At 42.4% G+C, this 18,139-nt stretch overlaps 1 protein-coding gene across 4 annotated transcripts in view; it reads left to right on the top strand.

Annotated features, from left to right (window-relative positions):
• Nucleotides 1–18,139, top strand: part of LOC138624591 (protein unc-13 homolog B-like) — a 66,804-nt gene that overhangs the window by 27,854 nt on the left and 20,811 nt on the right. Inside the window, exons 1-4 of one of the 4 annotated variants that reach the window (XM_069704911.1) lie at nucleotides 12,123–12,190; nucleotides 14,421–16,791; nucleotides 17,044–17,066; nucleotides 17,977–18,023. In XM_069704911.1, coding sequence (XP_069561012.1) covers nucleotides 14,553–16,791; nucleotides 17,044–17,066; nucleotides 17,977–18,023 — 2,309 coding nt within the window. In that variant the 5' untranslated portion in view covers nucleotides 12,123–12,190; nucleotides 14,421–14,552. Of the gene's footprint in view, nucleotides 1–9,613; nucleotides 9,908–10,027; nucleotides 10,119–12,122; nucleotides 12,191–12,729; nucleotides 16,792–17,043; nucleotides 17,067–17,976; nucleotides 18,024–18,139 lie in introns of those variants that run through there. The other 3 variants (XM_069704930.1, XM_069704937.1, XM_069704921.1) reach the window with 3 other exon arrangements.

Below are 18,139 nucleotides of genomic sequence, written 5' to 3'. Positions count from 1 at the left end.
TGATCACACCCGGTGTTCCTGTTCCTCCTCAGGGAGCTCCTCCTGTGGCAGTTTACCCAGTGTTTAGAACCACGGAGGAACCCCAACTACAGAAAGCAGCTGTGGACCCATCATTAAGTAGTAAGATTAAACTACCTTTCCTGTCCTCTGAAAATGTTTCCACTCAGCAAAATCAGAGAGCAGAGGGAGGCATGCTTTCTGGTTTTTTAAAGTTTGCATCCAGTGAAGATGTAAGTGCCTCCATGAAAACACAGAATCCTCTGCAAGCACATCATGATCTTCCCCCAACAACTTCCACCACCTTTACACAGAGTGCTGCTGTGCCCCAGGAAACCACTGAGAAAGGATGGTTTTCCAGCATTTTTCATCCTGCCTCTGCTCCCTCTGGTTCAAACCAGAATTTGATCAGCAATCAGCAATCTCAGAACAACAGAGTGCCATCTGGCTCAAACATACAACACCCATCAAATCAGAAACCAACGGTAGCCCCTCATGGAATGCAGCAACAACTTCCCAAACAACCTGAGTCACAAAGTTTTTTGACAGGTCTTTTTAAAGGGAACTCCACTGAGGACATCTCTAATCAACCCAAACAAGGTGGACTGCTATCTGGACTTCTTAAATTTGGTTCTACCAGTGATCTCTCTGGAAATTTGGCACAGCAGGCTTCTCATAACATTCAGCCACCCAAGAGTGACAATCCCTCGCAGTTTCCTCATCACCCTCCCCCACAACAAAGGTCTTCGGCTCCACAAACAGGGGGCCTTCTCTCAGGACTATTGAAATTTTCATCAACAGAAAACATACAACAGAATGTGCAACCTTCTGAAGCTGAAAAGCAGAGTAACATGCCTGGCAATTACTCTGGTCAGCAGCAGACTTCAGATCAAACTCAGCCAAAGGGTCTTTTGTCTGGCTTGCTTAAATTTGCATCAAATGAGAACATTTCAAGCAGTCAAACAGTTCAGCAACATTACACTGTTCAACATAATCAACAAGGTGTCAACCAACAGAATAGTCAAGGTCCAAAACCAGGTGGTCAACTCGGGAACAGAACCTCGAGTCAGCAAGTTTTTCCAAAGGAGACAATTACCCCAAGTAAATCCAGCCATGAGCAGACAAGGCCAAATAATATCCCTCTTTCCAACCAAAATCAACCACAAACTAGCACAACACAAAGATCAACTGAAGCAAGTGGTCTGCTTTCTGGACTATTCAAATCCTCCTCAGAAAATATGGCTCAACACCAGCAGCCTGAAAACACATATGAGGCGCAACAACAAATCATAGTGCCATGTAGCCAGACTGGTCAAACACATTTGGAGACATCAAGTAATTCTGGAGTGCTCTCAGGGTTGTTTAACAAGTTAACAAAGTCATCTGACAACACTGACACAACCTGTCAGACAACAACAGGACAATCACCACAACAGAGGGCCAATACGGTCACAATGAAAACCCCTCTTCAAAAACAGCCATGCATGAATGTACCACAGCAGTCCTCAGAAGAACATGCTGAGAAAGAGAAGGGGAATCCGCGAGCTGCCCAGCAAGGGTTTTTATCTGGATTGTTCAGCAAAAATGTATCTGAGGACACATGTACTAAACAAGAAGCAATGTCAGGTCAGAATACAGAACAACAGACACCTTCAACTAAGTTCGCAGAGTTACATTCAGCCACAGCAAAAAGTTATACTTCAGACTTAGGAAGGGGCAGCTTGCAAAGAGTTGCTCCAGATTCTTTCAATCCAAGACAGAGCAGACATGCTTTTATCAGTGCACCCGTATCAATTGATACTGAGAGTCTGGACTTGCGAACATCAGCGACTTTTGCAAGATCTCCTCAGACTCGGGCAACATACTCATCTATTAGCACAGGTAATTTACATCAGCTATACTATCCTGGCTCACTTCAGTCAATTAACCCAATGGCTAATAGCACAGGAAATATGAATTCCCTTTTACGAAGGCATACGCCTTCATTCCCAACTATGCAGCCATATATTGGTGGTAGTACACCCTCTTTGTATGGAGCTACAAGTCAAAACCTTTACCATGGTCAGTTGTCCCCATATGGGATAAGTCCATCTTATGATGAAAACCAGTGGATACGTGAAAGTGCTCTATGGCAGCAGTTTCAGAATGAGTCACTGAATTATCATTTCCAGGGAGAAGATCAAGGGTATAGACAGAGCTGTGAAGGCACGTCACTACCAGCATCTACTCTTCACTGCAGTTCATCAAATATCAATCAGGCAATTAACCCTACACCATGGCAAGGTGTTGCTTGTCAACAAGAGCAAATTAAACAATATCAGTTTGAAGGACACAGGGATGATGATCCATATCCCAAGAGGAAATTATGGAACAGTTATGAAGACTTGGGAAACCTAGAATGTTCACCCTATGAAGATGGTGTGTTGAACTTAACTACTAAACAGAGTAATGCAAAGTTTGGAAAATGTAATTCATTTAATTATGGTAGCACTTATAGCTTGAATAGTGTTTCATATCATGAAGGCTATTACGAGGAGACTGCACCAAGCTTATCTTATTCAGCAAACTGGCAATGTGGAATTGATAATGCAGATCCACAATATGTTCATACTGATGGCATGATCAATCAGAGTCGGTTTAATTTAAATAGACCAATAGATTCAAACTGTCCCCCACGTGCCAATATTGAGGCAGAAGACTCCCTATACCTCGAAGACACTGAATGGTTTCAGCAGTGGCTTGCCCTTTTGGAGCAAGGAATGTGGTGGCCAGCAGAAAATGGCGACTGTGGCTACTTTGTTTACACAGATCATGAGTACATTTATGCTTTGCTTACGGATGCAGCAGGTGAATATGTGTATGCATGTGCCCCTGAGGGCGAATCTTTGGGGAATACGCAGAAATTAGACAGTTTGCCCAGTGCCTGGCTTCACAATGAAATGGTTTTAGTTTGTGGCTTTAAAATTCCACTTTACAATGAGGATGAGCTTCTTTGGTTTCCTGGTCAAGATTATGGCGATTCACAAATTCTTAATGCTCCCCTAGATTTGTCTGCTGCATATAGAAAAGGAAATCAGATCATGAATTTAAATCTCGAACAGTTCTCTCAAATGTTTGAAAATTCATTTCTGTCCCAAAGGCAACAATATATGGATTTCACATCTTACAGGTTAAACAAAGTAAGGATGGATCCCAGACAGCCTAGTTATGTCTATGAAGATCACTGCAAAGATATCATTGACCTTTCATGTCATAACAAAAACCATGTTGGCCCTTATTGGAACAACCAGGAAATAAAGAAATTTCTTGCTCAAAAGGTTGCTGTTTCTTTGAACTCCACTCCAACTGCAAATTCAAATCAGCAACTACTTCACAAATGTTACCAACCGAGCCAACGGCGGCGTTCATCTACCGCCATTACAGTGAAACATGTAGATGATGTATCAGAGGAAGAATGGAGGAAAATAGTGGCTGCAGGAGAAGAACAGCCTCGTCGTCAAGTCAAAAAGATTTCCTCCCTAATATCGTCTTTTGTCGACAAAAAGTCACAGGTGGAAGTAAACAAAACTAGCACTTCCTCGTGTGATCAAGCCTCTGACAAAACGTCTAAGAACATTCTTTCATCAGGTTTCCAAAGTCTGAAGTCTAAGATCATCAAAGAAGAATCCTCTGCTGGTGTCATCCAACCTGAAACTGTTAAACAACAAATACAGAGGCCAGCTGCCACACAGGGAAGAATTTTGCCCACTGTACCAACAACAGCTCAAGTGACTCATCCATCAACAAACTTGCATACAACTTCAGAAAAACCTAGACTTTCACGTCAGACTACCATGGTCCAACAAGCAGCCCCATCTACAAAGCCCAATGTCGCAGTGCCTTTAGGATCAAAAGAATCTCTTGTTAAACCTGCAACCTCTGGACCATCTGCAGCTGACAAGCCAGTGGAGAAACCACCTGAACAACCACAGGCAGGCATAATGAGCTTTCTAAAGTCTGCTGTAGGAATGGAGGAAGTCAAACCAGATCCCCAGAAATTATCTCAAGCGTCACTCAATGAGCAGAGCCAAACTGGCAGTACGGCTTCCTTACCAGGCAGTACCACTGCAAATAAAGAAGCTGCAGGAGTGTCAAATCTCTTTGGATCAATTAGCAGCCTATTTAGTGCTGAGCCCACTCCACCACAAACACAGCAAATGAAACCAAGTGCTACTGAGGGTTCACTAACACTAGCATCTAGATCTAAGGGTATACAGAGACAGAAAACAATGGATCAAAGTACCACATCTCAGCCCTCACAGGGCCAACCCCCAAACAAAAGTATATCACAAGTGTTTTCTCCTAGTCTTTCTTCAGACCCTGCAGCAAGCAAGTCCGAGACCATACCACCTGCAGTACAATCAAAGCAGGATTCAGGAAATAAACCATCTGGTGGACTATTTGGATTTTCAATTGGAGAAATGCTTGCAGGATCAACAGCTGCTGCACAGTCTGGACCAATACCTCAACCACATGCATCAGCAAATACTCCACAGGAAGAATCCCTTGGCAAAAGTATATTGTCAATATTTACTGGGCCAAGTCCTCAGCAGCCTGCACCTAAAGCTGAGCCTGTGCCTCAAACACATGCCCAAAGTGCTACCCCACAACCTCCTCAGCAGGAGACACTTGGTAAAAGCTTATTATCAATGTTTGGAGGATCAAGTCCTCCTCAGCCTCCTAATCAAGCCAAGCCTGCCCCTGGGCCCCCACAACAGGGAACTGTTCCCCCAAAAGATCAACCATCTACCGGATTCCGTTCGATGTTTGGTGGTCCTAGCACCCAACAGTCTCAACCCCAAACAGGATCATTTTTAGGGGGCATTCTGCCTGGGACATCAAGTTCATCTGAAAGCCCAATGAAGGGACTGTTTTCAGTATTTAGTGATTCCAGTCCTCCACAACCTCAGCCACCAACAATGCCATCTCAACAAAGAGGAGTTCAGTCACAAACTCAACAACAAGGGGGACCTCGGACACAATCTAAACCACAAGAACAGCCTCCACCACAAGGACAGACAGCCACTTCAGTTCTTGGGGGTATATTGGGTGGGTTGTCTGCCTCTAGTGAAAGTCCAAGAAAATCATTGTTCTCGATGTTTAGTGGCCCCAGTAGTCCTCAAACACCAGGAGCTGGTGGAAGTGCAAATATGACTTCTGCGCAAGGGACTGCAGCTCCCAAACCACCTGTTATTAATAATAGTGTGTCACCTTCACAACAAACTCCCAATTCATCATCTACTTCTGTTACTGCTACCAAAGAGCCACCAACTACTCATTTACAACAAAATTCTTCCCACATTCCATCTATTTCCAGCAGCCATGTCCCAAAGGAACTAAAAACCAGTGAAATATCAAGTGAACTCTCAGGTGGCAAAGCTCAAAGTAATTCTAGTGAAGTGCATGGTACCCCACCCACTGATATTACTGTAGCTACGATAGATTCTCATAAAGAGAGTACCACAATTAAAGATGCTGATATTGCCTCTAAGGAATCAAATTCAGAATGTGTCATTGAGAATAAGGAAACAAGCACAGAAAGTGCACCCCAGGATCATGCTCCCCCTAAAGAACCACCAGCATCTGGTCTGTTATCTATGATCACTGGATCAGCACCACAACCTCCATCTTCTACCGGATTACATTCAGATGGTCCAGGAAAAGGTCTGTTTTCTTTATTTTCTTCACCCAGTAATGAGCCTACTACTAACCAGACTGGATCTGTTCCTGGATCTTCAGGCCCCAAGGAACTGCCAGCCAAAGGTTTGTTCTCTGTGTTTGGAGGTTCTGTCCCTCAGCCCTCCTCACAGTCTGGAAGTTCTCTATTAGGGGCAATGTTTGGAGGGTCTTCACCCCAAACACAACCTTCTCAAACTGGAGGATCATTACTAGGTGGTTTATTTGGAGGGTCTGCACCTCAGGTAGCTCCTCAAGCTGGTCCAACTATGATTGGAGGCTCTGGTCCTCAAACTGCAGGGCCTTCGTTACTTGGAGGCTTGTTTGGTGGATCTGCTCCACAAACTACTGGATCTCAGACTGCAGGATCTATTTTGGGTGGCATTTTTGGAGGATCAGCTGCTTCATCTTTAGTGCCTCAGACCAGCGGGTCCTCAACAACCCAAAACAATAGCTCTGTATTGGGAGGTATTTTGGGTGGATCCTCTTCTCAAACAGCTACTACACAGACTGGTGCATCTCTTCTTGGTGGCATTTTATCCGGAGCTTCTGCTTCTAATGAAACACCTGGTAAAAGTTTACTTTCAATGTTTGGAGGATCGGTTCCAGCTGCAACACCCACTGCAACAGTTACTCCCACATCTAATGATGACAAGAAAACGTTATCCACAGCTCTTACTGACACTACATCAGATGTAACTGTTCCACCAAAACCCACTGATGACAGTTCAACTGCTTCAGCTGGTGCTGAGACCGGTGTAACTGACACAAATACCAAAAGGAAAGAGGAGGTGGAAACACTACAGCAACCTGACAGTACTGTCCAGGGTCTTGAGGCAAGCTTGTCTAAAACTGATGGTAATCTTGTTGAAGAAGTTAGTTGCCAAGGTACTGACAAGCCAACTGCTTCAGCTGAAGATATTCAGTCTAAAGAATCTGATGTATCTGCACAGACACAACCTGCAAGACCAGAGCTTATTGGTAGTCAAGATACAACACCACCTAAAGTAGAAGAGGAAACACCACCCAATCAGTCAGCAAGTCCCGGGGTCCCAGTACAACAGAAGCCTCCAGAGCCAGACAAACCTGCTAATGACTCAGCTGCAGATACAGTTACAGGCTTTATGTCTTCCCTTTTCAAACCACCAGCTGGTCCCACTGAAGGTCCTCAACAACAGCAAAAGACCTCCCTGTTTGGACTAGGAGGAACAACACCCCAAGCTCCCACCAGTCAGACCGGAGCATCATTATTAGGGGGTATTTTTGGAGGGTCTAACACCCAGACAGCATCTCCCCCTACAGGGGGATCATTACTAGGAGGGTTATTCAAAGGGGCTGCACCTCAGTCTGGTCCTCAAACCACTGCCCCCACTACTGGAGGGTCAATATTAGGTGGGATGTTTGGAGGAGGGTCTCCTGCCAAGCCTGCAGGTGCCCAGACTGGTGGATCATTACTGGGTGGGATGTTTGGAGGAGCTGGAGGAGCACCACAGCCTGGTGGTTCTTTACTGGGAGGAATGTTTGGAGGAACGACTGGTCAGACTTCAGCATCACAGACTGGAGCATCAATACTTGGGGGCATAGGCGGATCTTTATTTGGGGGTATGGGACAACCACCTAAGCCATCGGGGTCAGTCCCAGCTGAGCCAAAACCAACACCTAGCACTACTCCAAAGCCACAGACTAAGGATGGGAATGTGTTAACAAAAGACCCTCCACCTGGCTGTGAGACTAGTACAAATAAAATGCAAGATTCAACGTTGACAGATAATGATCAAGTTAAATCTGACTGCCTAACAAGTGATAGTGCAGTGGCATTGTCTGCAGTCACAAGTGTGGCAATAAACACTACATGTGACCCCACTGATCAGGTAGATGGCACTGAAACAGACAAGTCAGCTGTTGAGGGAGAGGTGATACACGAGAAGCCCATGTTCATTAAAGAGGACCCTGAGCATAAAGAGAGTGACAAATCAGCCCCCCCTGATACCAAAGAAGCAGTTGCTTGTGTAGCTTCCCCTGCTGATCAGTTGTCCAACAGTGCAGAACCATCTCAAGCAAAGTCTCTGTTTGGGTTTATATCTGCACAGAGTGATACAGGAAAATCTCTTGGATCCCTGTTTTCACCAACAATGCCATCATCGTCATTACCTCAAACAGAAGGAGGCGGTGGTCTGTTTTCAGGATTGAAAACGCTCTCTGGAGGTCTATTTCAAGAAGAAAACCCTGGTGCTGGAAAACAAGAGCCACCCACCACTTCATTATTTGGGGCAAAAATAAGTTTTCCTTGGCAGGCAGAGCAACCCAAGCCACAAGCTGTCCCAGTAGTAACATCTCAACCCAAAACTAACAACACGCCAACAAGTGGTCAAACACATACTGTACAAAAGGTTGCAACATCTGATGCCCAAAAAACTGAACCGGTAGGTTCCACAGATGAAATAGAAAACCCCCAGATTTGCATCTCCACTCCTGAAGTAGACCCTTCAGCATCCCTGACCCCAAAGGACAAGGAGAGCCTTGTAGAAGCATACCCCTCTGCAGGTCCTACCTCTGGAGTGCAGCTGGACAACCAGTCCAAGATGGATCTATTGAATGCAAAAAGGCTAGTAAAAGCATAATAAATGGCACCCCCTACCTTCACCATTTATGATGCATTAACAGTTTTGAAAAAAAACATACTTCCTGTCCAGCTCTGCAGTCCATTCTCTCTAGTTTAGCACATGTATGTCTGTGTGTTTATGTGTGTGTGTGTCTGTGTGTGTATATTGTCGTATATGGGCATTTGTGAGGAGCATCTCTGCAGTTTCATGTCAATTCAAAACAGAATTCCAAAACAAAACGTACACATTCCCTTAATCATGGCTAATTCACAGGTCACTGTACTTAATTATTCATTAGTTTATTACAGAGAGAAAATGTATTGTCTCTCCTCTGACAGTTAGTGAAAAATAAAGACATTCGCAGGATGAAAGATACACGTTTTGTTTAAGCATGGAGATCTGATTTGATTTGTACACTGTTATATTTATTGAATATAATCAGATTTTCAAGTCCTTAACATTCAACCCAGAAATGTACATTCCAGTGTTATAAATATGTTTAATCTGTATTCTGCCCCTAAAAATGAAAACAGTTCCAAAATGTCAAAGGTAAAATTTCAAGCACACTGATCAGCTTTGAATATTTCCTGGTCTACATTCATCTGTGTGTCAGCTCTGTGTCTCTTTAAGTTTACTTACCATCGTGTGCTGTATACTTTTGTCCTATTTTGTGGAAATTTGAGAGGAAAATATTGACAAGGAAATATGTGGATGTACTTGTGTGCCCCTAAATATACCAATTTCACTAAGGACGGGCAATTGCAGGGGATTTTATACCTCACACCACAAAATAGAGCATACTCTTATATTTGCCCGTTTTATTTATAAACACAAGTCTAATGTAGAAATGCATATGCAGTGTAGTGTATAATGCACATGCATTGATGCAGTTTTAACATTTTCATTATTTTCCAATATGCAGCAGCATACTTGCAAGGTTAGGTATCTTTTTGGGGGGGATGATGTGGTGTGTGTATACTATACCAATTAATCATTTAGAGGGAATATTGATGACAGTAGAGTTTTGTTTAAACCTTGAATAATGTATGCAGATAATTCTTAGCAAATGGGTGGGGTTTATTACAACCCAAAAATTATTTTGTTGATTGTTTCAGCATTATTAAAGAGTACTGAAACTATTTCTGAATTTAAAAAGTACTAAAAGTTAGTTTTATGTAACAATCCCCACTTATCTGGCCTTTACTAGTGAAAAAATATAAACTATAAAAATATTTTGAAACATTTGTTCACTCATTGGCGACTCTAAATATTTGTCTCACTCCTCTTTACCATTGTAGTCCAGTGGAAAGTAGTCGCTTTGGATCATCAGGAAACCTGAGCCAGACCAGCTCCCAGCTGAGTGAGACTGGACACGAGAGCACTGGAGGCTCAGAACTGGAGGAGTCCTTCCACTCCTATCATAGTACTGGCTTTCCACCCTCCACCAATGGGCAGCCACGCACAAATGGACACCTTTCCTCCAATGGACACTCTACGGTTGGTGAGCAGGAGATACGTAGACTGTCTCCTGAAATAGGACGGGGCTCGAAAAATGACACTCCGGCAGAGAGAGGATCCTTTAAACTGCAAAGGTACAGGATTTATTGTTTTTGCTTGAATATCAACTTAGGTTTTTTATTTGTTATAATGATGATTTGTGGGAACTGATAGATTGTCTCCATCTCTTTCTGTCGTTTTACCATGTAACCCAGATTCCACGATGATGGGCCACCACTACCCTTTACCCCATCCAGAGTTCGCTGGTTGAAGGCTATCAATAAAGTCAGGGTTCAGCTCCGGGAGGTAGGCAGTCTTACCTCAGTTCCTCCACCAATATTCAATCTTCCATCACCTTTTTCTTTAGGACTCTCTTTTCTCCTTCTTGCCACAGACATACAACACTAGGCAATTCTTTGACACTGGTTGAGTTTAACCTCTCTGGATGTTTCAGCAGATGCACTAAAATGCACTAGAATTACATTGAGTGTAATTTCTCCTTCTATTTCTACAAAACAAGTACCTCTGTCTTTGTGGAACTGCTAGGGATTCACCTTACTTATCAGGTTCAAGTTTAAAGTGAGTATATTTGGTTTAGTCCTTGTGTTTTAACTGCAGCCAACTGGTCATAAACTAGCTCCACTGGTGAGATGACACTATGCCTTCTCTCTATCTCAGTCTTCAGTGGTTGGTATATCTCTTCACATGGCACTGTGATTGTGAAGCTGAAGTATATTGTCCCTCTGTGGAGTTAGGTCTATCACTCATTGCTCCGAAGATCGATAATTTGCATTAATGAATGGTTGTCTCATGGAGGTCCTTCTCATGTTGTACTGTAATCTGTACCTATATAATGTCTGCGGTGTTTGACTAATTTGTCAGTTTATGTCATAAGAACTTAAAGGTTGTCACTGCATTTCATCGGAATCTGTAGAAATACCTCAGGGAATATATAAACCAGCCATGATCTAAACTCCTTCATGAGAGGGAAGGATGTCATCATTAGAGCAGTTTATGCCATATCCAATTTTCATACTCCGTATTTTTTTTAGATAAAGGTAATGACTACAAGCACAACACCCTGTCTAATAGGTGATGATCTGTACCACTGAGGCAATTATGGCTGTCATTACATCAAATGTCCGTTGATAAACAGGCAGTCATATGGCATTCCTTTGATTGTTATTATGCTATCTGTGACTTTTGATTTCAGTAACAAACACAACGTAAACTCATATTGTTCCAATAGCCATTACCATTTCCTGGGAATTTGTATCCAACCCACGCAAACAGAAGTGTTTGGACCCAAATCCAATCAGAAATATTTTAAAGGGTGCTCATAGTGACACCATCAGAGTCTCTCAGCACTAATTGGGGTTCATCCCCTTGATTAAGCCTTTAACGGCATGGCAGTAAAAGAGTAGCACAGATAGCCCTCGCACGGCTCCATTATAATGATTGGCTCGCACGGACTGTTCGAGACGAACGTGAACTGTAAACGGCTGATTGAAGACATCAATATAAATGGAGGGTGAAAGCTGTCTAAGAGCCATTTATTACAGGACATAGGGAAATGCTTATGACACGCAGCTAAATGCTGCAAAGACGAATTAATTTGAATTGGTTGTTAATCTGTCAAGTTGTGTCACAGTGACAGTGCATGATAAGAATGTCACACTCGAGGCTGCAAAACATCCTCACACACTTGTTTACAGACAAATAACATAATGACTTAAGATGTGTTTTAGGTTCCTTGAAAATGTTTGGCAGCAGTGACACTCTCTGGCCCATATTTGATATTAAGTAGCTGCAAACCTCTTCACAAGGGAAATGTGAGCAAGAAAAGCCCTTTGTGCACGGTAACCAGGGGTGCTGATGTATTTGTCACAAATTCATCCCTTTTACAAACAACAAATTTAAAGAAATGAAAGGAAGCTGTTGCGATTCAGAACAACTGCAGATGGGGGAACACAGAAAAAAAGAGCGAATGAGATTGAAAGCTGGCAGTTTTACAGCGTCAGATTAGCTTTGTGCTGGAATACATTGCCAGAGGACAGAAAGAAAGAGAGAGCGAGCGAGAGAGAGAGAGAGAGAGAGAGAGAGAGAGAGAGAGAGAGCGCGAACGCAAGAAGGGATGGCTACTTAACCGAGGGTGAAGTGTGTGATCATGGTCGACACTTGTCGCGCGTGGTGTTCTAGTAGTAGAAATTAGGTATTTAACACTTCTGCATTTTTGTCAGTTAAAGAAAGATCTGCTGGCTTGATTGGCACTCAAGGGATAGAGTTTGATCAAAGACAGGGACATTACTTTACTTTGCTACTGGATTTAATCAATCGTGCGAGATGAAATCTACAGGTTGTTCTTTTTTTCCTTCAAGGTAAGGCTTCCATTTTAAAATAAATATACATTTTTGAACAGGCTTTTACTTATAATACATGTTAGTACTAAACTTACAATACAGAGATACAGTAGATTATAATGTCTAATTAATGCAAATAAAAAAAGGTCTCAGAAATCCGGCTTGTTTCAGTTTATCTATATTTTGTCAGTAAATCTTATTATTTCCAAGAGAGAGAAATGAAATGGTTTCTCATTCTGACCACAGACAGTTTAGCATGGAGAGAAAAAGAGCAGGTTATTACTATGACTGGCTTCCCCCCCCCCCACAGTTAAGGAGTAAGCGCATACCGCATCGTGTATCATGGCTGTCTTTTGGCAAATGGTCCCCAGAAGTGTAACTAAAACCTTTTTAACATCATTCTGTGTAATTTTTTTATACATATAATGTATTAAAACCATGTATCTCTTTTAGCATTCATTTTTAGGGGGGGGGGGGACCAACAACTCATCCTCATGATAAAGTTTTATGAATTATCTTTTAATGGGAAGCCCAGTCCTCCCAGTCAATTTCGGATAGGCTCGTCAGCTTATTCTCATATTCAGAATAGTGATTGAGACAGTCTGTCCTGATAGGCTTGATTATATTTTCCTGGCCAAACTCTTATCAGGCTAACACACACCATCACTGCTCTACTGCTTATTGGAGACCTCAAGTGTAGGAGTGGGTTAATGTAGTTAGTGATTATACTCTCTGAAATAGTTTCCTTTCGGAATATGAAATCTGATTTCCCATAACTAAGGCTAAAGCACATTACAGTTATTGAATCTTACCATTTTGCAATATTTAATTAAAAATAATGATGAAAAAAATATGCATCAAGCGGTAGAGAAAACCCCTAGAAATCAGCAAACATAATTTATTTAGGTCTAAGGACATTCAAAATAAGATATTGTGTAACTGCTTTTGTTAAAGCTGTAATTATAACTTGCATGTAGACCATTTTAAGAGACCTCACCATGGCCATAGCCACACATTTCAATATAGAACTATTAGTAGACAAATAAGAAAAACATTTGCCATTGACACTTAAAGATGGTGTTCCAACATATTTTTATGTTTTGGGGTGCTAAGAAATTCCACTTTATCCAACTTAAAGTCTTGAGTTGAGGCTGAGTTCTGAGCAATCTCTTTTTAAGCTTTAGGGCCGACCAGCAGAAATGTTTCCTTGAAACCATTGCACTTATAGCATCTTTAAAATTTCTGATGTGATTATCAAAGTGGTGATGCTCATTGGACAAAAAGGATATCACTAAGCTGTGTCACGTATATTCTATGACTTAATAGAAGGAATAATGACATCACTGGATTTATGTTACATTGTTGGAGGTATTCAATATTCCCTGTAGTGTGTCTGCTGTAGGCAATAGGTCGGAGCTATCAAGCTGTGCAGCTGGTATGGGTGTGAAAGAATGACATGGCCTCCGAGGAGAGAATTGACCTGTCATCTAATTACTGTGCTGTCTCTCCAAAGCATCCTAATTACAGAGATCGAGGCAGCTGCATGATGTTCATTTTGCAAGTTGCCACTCTGACTGAGAGGAGGTCAGTTCAAACAACATTGTCTAACCAACTTCTGTACAGTACAGAGAGGTGAAGTCTCTTACATGGGCCTTTAATATACATGTAGGGTTGTATGTGTTCAAATGCATTAAACCAACTCTTGTATTTGCAATTAAAGCAACATTGTCACCTTCTTTAAAAAAAAAAATTAAAAGAAAACAAAAAAAAAACAGATACATATACTACACTGTCATAGTTTAACTGGTCAAATGCAACTCCTATGCATTGCAGGTCAAAAGTTGGAATTTTTGCTTTTCTCTCTTTATTAACAAGTCTGCTGGTCATACAAAAATAATCTCAATAGTTCAAGAAGAGTAACGGTGGAAATATTTGTTCATTTAAATGACATTAGTTAAATAAAATGCATATGAATTTGATAATTGAGCTAATGACTTTTTCTTGGGATTTGTAAAATGAAAATTAAATCATACAGTAGGCTATTTTCAAAATGCATTGTCGTTGTTGGTCGATGCGTTTTGTGATCCTTTTTAGTTGCTCTGCCCCAGGTAAATGCCATAGGAAAGTTTAGATGGCATTTGTATAGGCTAATTCTTGATGGTTTGATGATTATGTTTACTTATGGGACATAGCAGAAGTACTCTCTCTGCTTTTTCAACAAAATATGATCCAGTTTTTCTCCTTTCAGCCATGATGCAGGTGCTTTCTCATATGCAGTTTAAGATGCTGGCTTGTGCTTAAACCATCGTAAAGAGGAGTTACAGAGGCAGTGGTTCATCCATGTGTTGGAACAGCTGATCACAAGCGCCACTTCTCAGGGATGTTCCCCAGAGGACACGTTAGTGGACAGGATGAACCCTACAAATCAGAGCACCTTCCACTCTCGCCCAAAAGGCAAGATCTGCAGAAGAAGAGATCACAGAGCCCCAATGTGGGGCGAAGCCTGCGCAGGAAGCTGCAGAAGAACCGACAGGGGCCAGAAAACGATTCCGTTCATGACCTGTCATCAGACGAAACTACCGGCACCACGGCTGACCTCACCCCCTCTGGGGAAAACAGAGATTCTCAGTGCCAGGATGGCAGTGGAGTTGTGGAGGATGCTATGCCCAGGGTCCTTGAAGGGATCAGAAAAGATGAAGAGAATATGGAGGATGAGGAAGGAGAGCAAGGCTCTAGTAACATAGTCGAACACATCATGAAAGAGCTGAAAGGCATCAACAAGATCCAGGAGGAGATTTCTGACCTAAGACAGTATCTGACATCTGTGCGAGGGTCAGTGGACGAAGTATCTTGTTGTGTCGACGCGGTGCTCAGTGAAATAGGTGAGCTGTACTCTGGGGCTTCAGCTGCACCTTTTCCTAGTCCTGTTTCTCAAACACGACACATCAGGCGAGGAAGCTTGGGGAGACAGAACGCCATCACATCTCTTCACGGGAGAGATTCCAGTCTGGTATTGGGGCTCAAAGACTGTGAAAACGATTTAGGATGTATATCATCTGATCAATCACCCAAGCAGTGGCCAGTTAATCCTGCCACTCTGAGATCGGTCCACCAAACACAGCAAAAGAACTCAGAGCGGAGTTCAAACGTGCACATGCTAAGCCATACAAAACCTGATCTCGGCTACCTGGAGCTCCATCGTGGCCACAACTACCAAAGTACAGCCTCTTTGTCATCATGCCTCAGCTCCAATTGTCCAGACTTTGTTTCTGATGACGCAGATTATAACCAGTGGCCCCCAGTTGATATGCAGCACAGCATAAGTCGAGAAGGAGGTTGGAGTGAGGACGACATCTCTTCTTGCGTAAACAGCGGTGAAGAGCTAGAGAACTGTCTAGGTGTTTGGAACAGGTGTGCCACCGAGGACACCCAAAGCAGCACACCGGGTCACTCTTCACACAACAGTTCTGAGCACCTCTCACTGTTGTTTGGCCACCATTACAATTCCCCTTCCAGTTCTTCCAGCATGGTGGACTGGAGGCCTCTCACACATCAAAACGAAGAAGAAAATGTAGAGTGCGACTGTGCTGCAAACTGCCCATTTTCCCGTAGTTCTGGTTACCACACAACAGATGCCTGTGCAAATGAACTTGGCAGTGGGCCCTTCAGGAGCCTGAGCTGCTCCACTGTGCTGTTGACAGACTGTGATGATGGCTACCTGGAGTCACGTTCCCTGTGCGATGATTGTCCGTCTTCTGGGGACACTCTTGATCTTGGGTCTGCCGAGAGTTTAGACAGAGAGTGGACAGATCACAGCATTTCCAGGGAGGATGTAGGAGAATCTGTGTCACAGGGGTCATCTGAAATACATTCTGAGTGTACACCAAAAAACCCCAATGCAGGTTTTGACGGAACTACATTTGGCAAGGCTGTACTCACCTTCAGGTCAGCTTTAAAAGGGGCTTTGAAAAAGTTGGAAGGATCCAACCCTGAAGGTGTGAAAGATGATAGTGGGTCTGAAGCAACTCCATCACCGGTCAGACAAGCTGGTGGACCTAAAGAGGAGCAGAGCAGTACATATTTTACAGAGGGAGAGGTTAGCCTGACAGAGAATCTCAATCAGTTTGCCACTCCAACGGAGGACAGTGAGATTTCGGTCTACCTGGATTGTGGTGAGACACATGAGAATCTGTCATTCTCCATTGAAGCATCGCCCCATGGAGAAAGCCACTCTCCCTGCACCCCAACTGAGTATCACTCTGTGGAAATGTCAAAGGGAAAAGGAGAACATTCAACAGATGGGGAACTGTCCAATTCTGACTTAACACCAGACCACTGTCCTGCAATACAGGGCGAAAGTCCTCTGAGTCCAGTGCTCAACACAGAAGAGGCGCGTTTGAGTCCAATTTGTGAAAACAATGTTCTAGATGAAGAAATTCAAGGAAAGCCGACTGATGCCAGTCACAAAGAACGTATAGCAAATTTCCAACGCATTCTGAAGGAAAAGAGACAAACCCGTCATAGACTGTCCAAATCTACCCAAGGGTCCCAAGGGTCCCATGGCTCTCAAGGGTCTCAAGGGTCTCAGGGATCCCAATCGCAAGACGAGTGTATCTCAGGTATTTTTAAGGCGCTTTTATTTGATTTCAGTCACTGGCTAGCCCAGAAATAACAGCATCAAATAAATCTTAAAGCCTGTAATGACTGAATCCAGTGAACTTTTTATTGCATAAAACAACTGTAATGTAAAAACGTTCTTTGGTGTGAGAATAATTACTTCATTTGCGGTCTTCCTTCAGTGCAGTGTTTGCTCCATTACAGGTCTTTTACTTGATTTCTAATTCGTCTGTGATTTGTTTTTTTCTTTGCAGAGTATGGGAAAGAAGATAATCAGGTTACCAATACAATATTAGCTCAATGTTTTAGCTACAGTTTGATTTTTATTGTTGTGGGATAATTGTGTTAATTTTTCCTTCATCACCTGTATTGTTTTTCTTTGTCAACCAGACTGCTTGTGCACACTCCAAAGCTATAAGCACTAAATTCTAATAATACAGGTCATTGTATGGGTAGAAGAGCACTATGTATCTCAATTGGGTCATTCTGAAAAAGACATTTGTCCCATCACCAAAATTATTCTGTATAATAACCACTTTATAATTTATTGTGGTAACTCTATAGGGACAGTTGTGTTTCTAGGGCTTGTTCTGGTGCTGCTGCTTTATATATCCGCCAGAAGTTCTCAAACAATATCAAAACTCATACTATTAGAGTCAACCGCAGAGATTTTCACTTCCACGGATGTATACACACTCAAGACAGACAGACATACATTGAAGAAGAAGCCACAGACCTTTTGTACATGTGAAGTCTCCCAGTCACAATTTTCGTGGTTTTGTGAAATTCTTTAAGAGATTTGGTTTTATCTCCCTCCTCTAAGTTATCTAAGGGTCTCTTAGGCCGCCTTTTATCGGTTTTATCACATTTTCATATGGAATTTTGCATGCTCTGTGACATCAGATAGGTGAAACTCAACCAGATTCGTTTTCACCCCCCACCCTACATTTATAACTTTGTCCAGCATTTTATTTCACATAACATCCACAATTATAGAGTTCCGCAATATTTATTTGAGGCCACCTTTTAAAGGTTTCATCACATTTTTATATGGAACTTTGCATGCTCTGTGACATCAAATAAGTGAACCTCAACCAGATTTGTTTTCACATTTGTTCCCCCATAATATACCTCTATATGTCAGACTATAAGCCATCAATTTAAATTCTCACTTTGAAATCTTATAGGTCCGAGATGAGGAATCCAGTCCCAGACAGGCCTGGGTCAAACCAGGGTAAGTCATATATAGTTAACGCTTATGTTTGGTGAGAGTGTTGTATTGGTATATTATAATAACTGGATAAGATAACAAACTGGATAAGAGCAATACATTTGTATTTTAACAGCAGT

The sequence above is a fragment of the Brachyistius frenatus genome, unplaced genomic scaffold, assembly GCF_029030835.1.
Source record: "Brachyistius frenatus isolate BFR_SWC_R1_liver_20210118 unplaced genomic scaffold, ASM2903083v1 Contig_3, whole genome shotgun sequence".
Classification (NCBI taxonomy): domain Eukaryota; kingdom Metazoa; phylum Chordata; class Actinopteri; family Embiotocidae; genus Brachyistius; species Brachyistius frenatus.
Note: the sequence above shows the minus strand (reverse complement) of the source record. Positions and strands in the feature narration are given on the sequence as shown.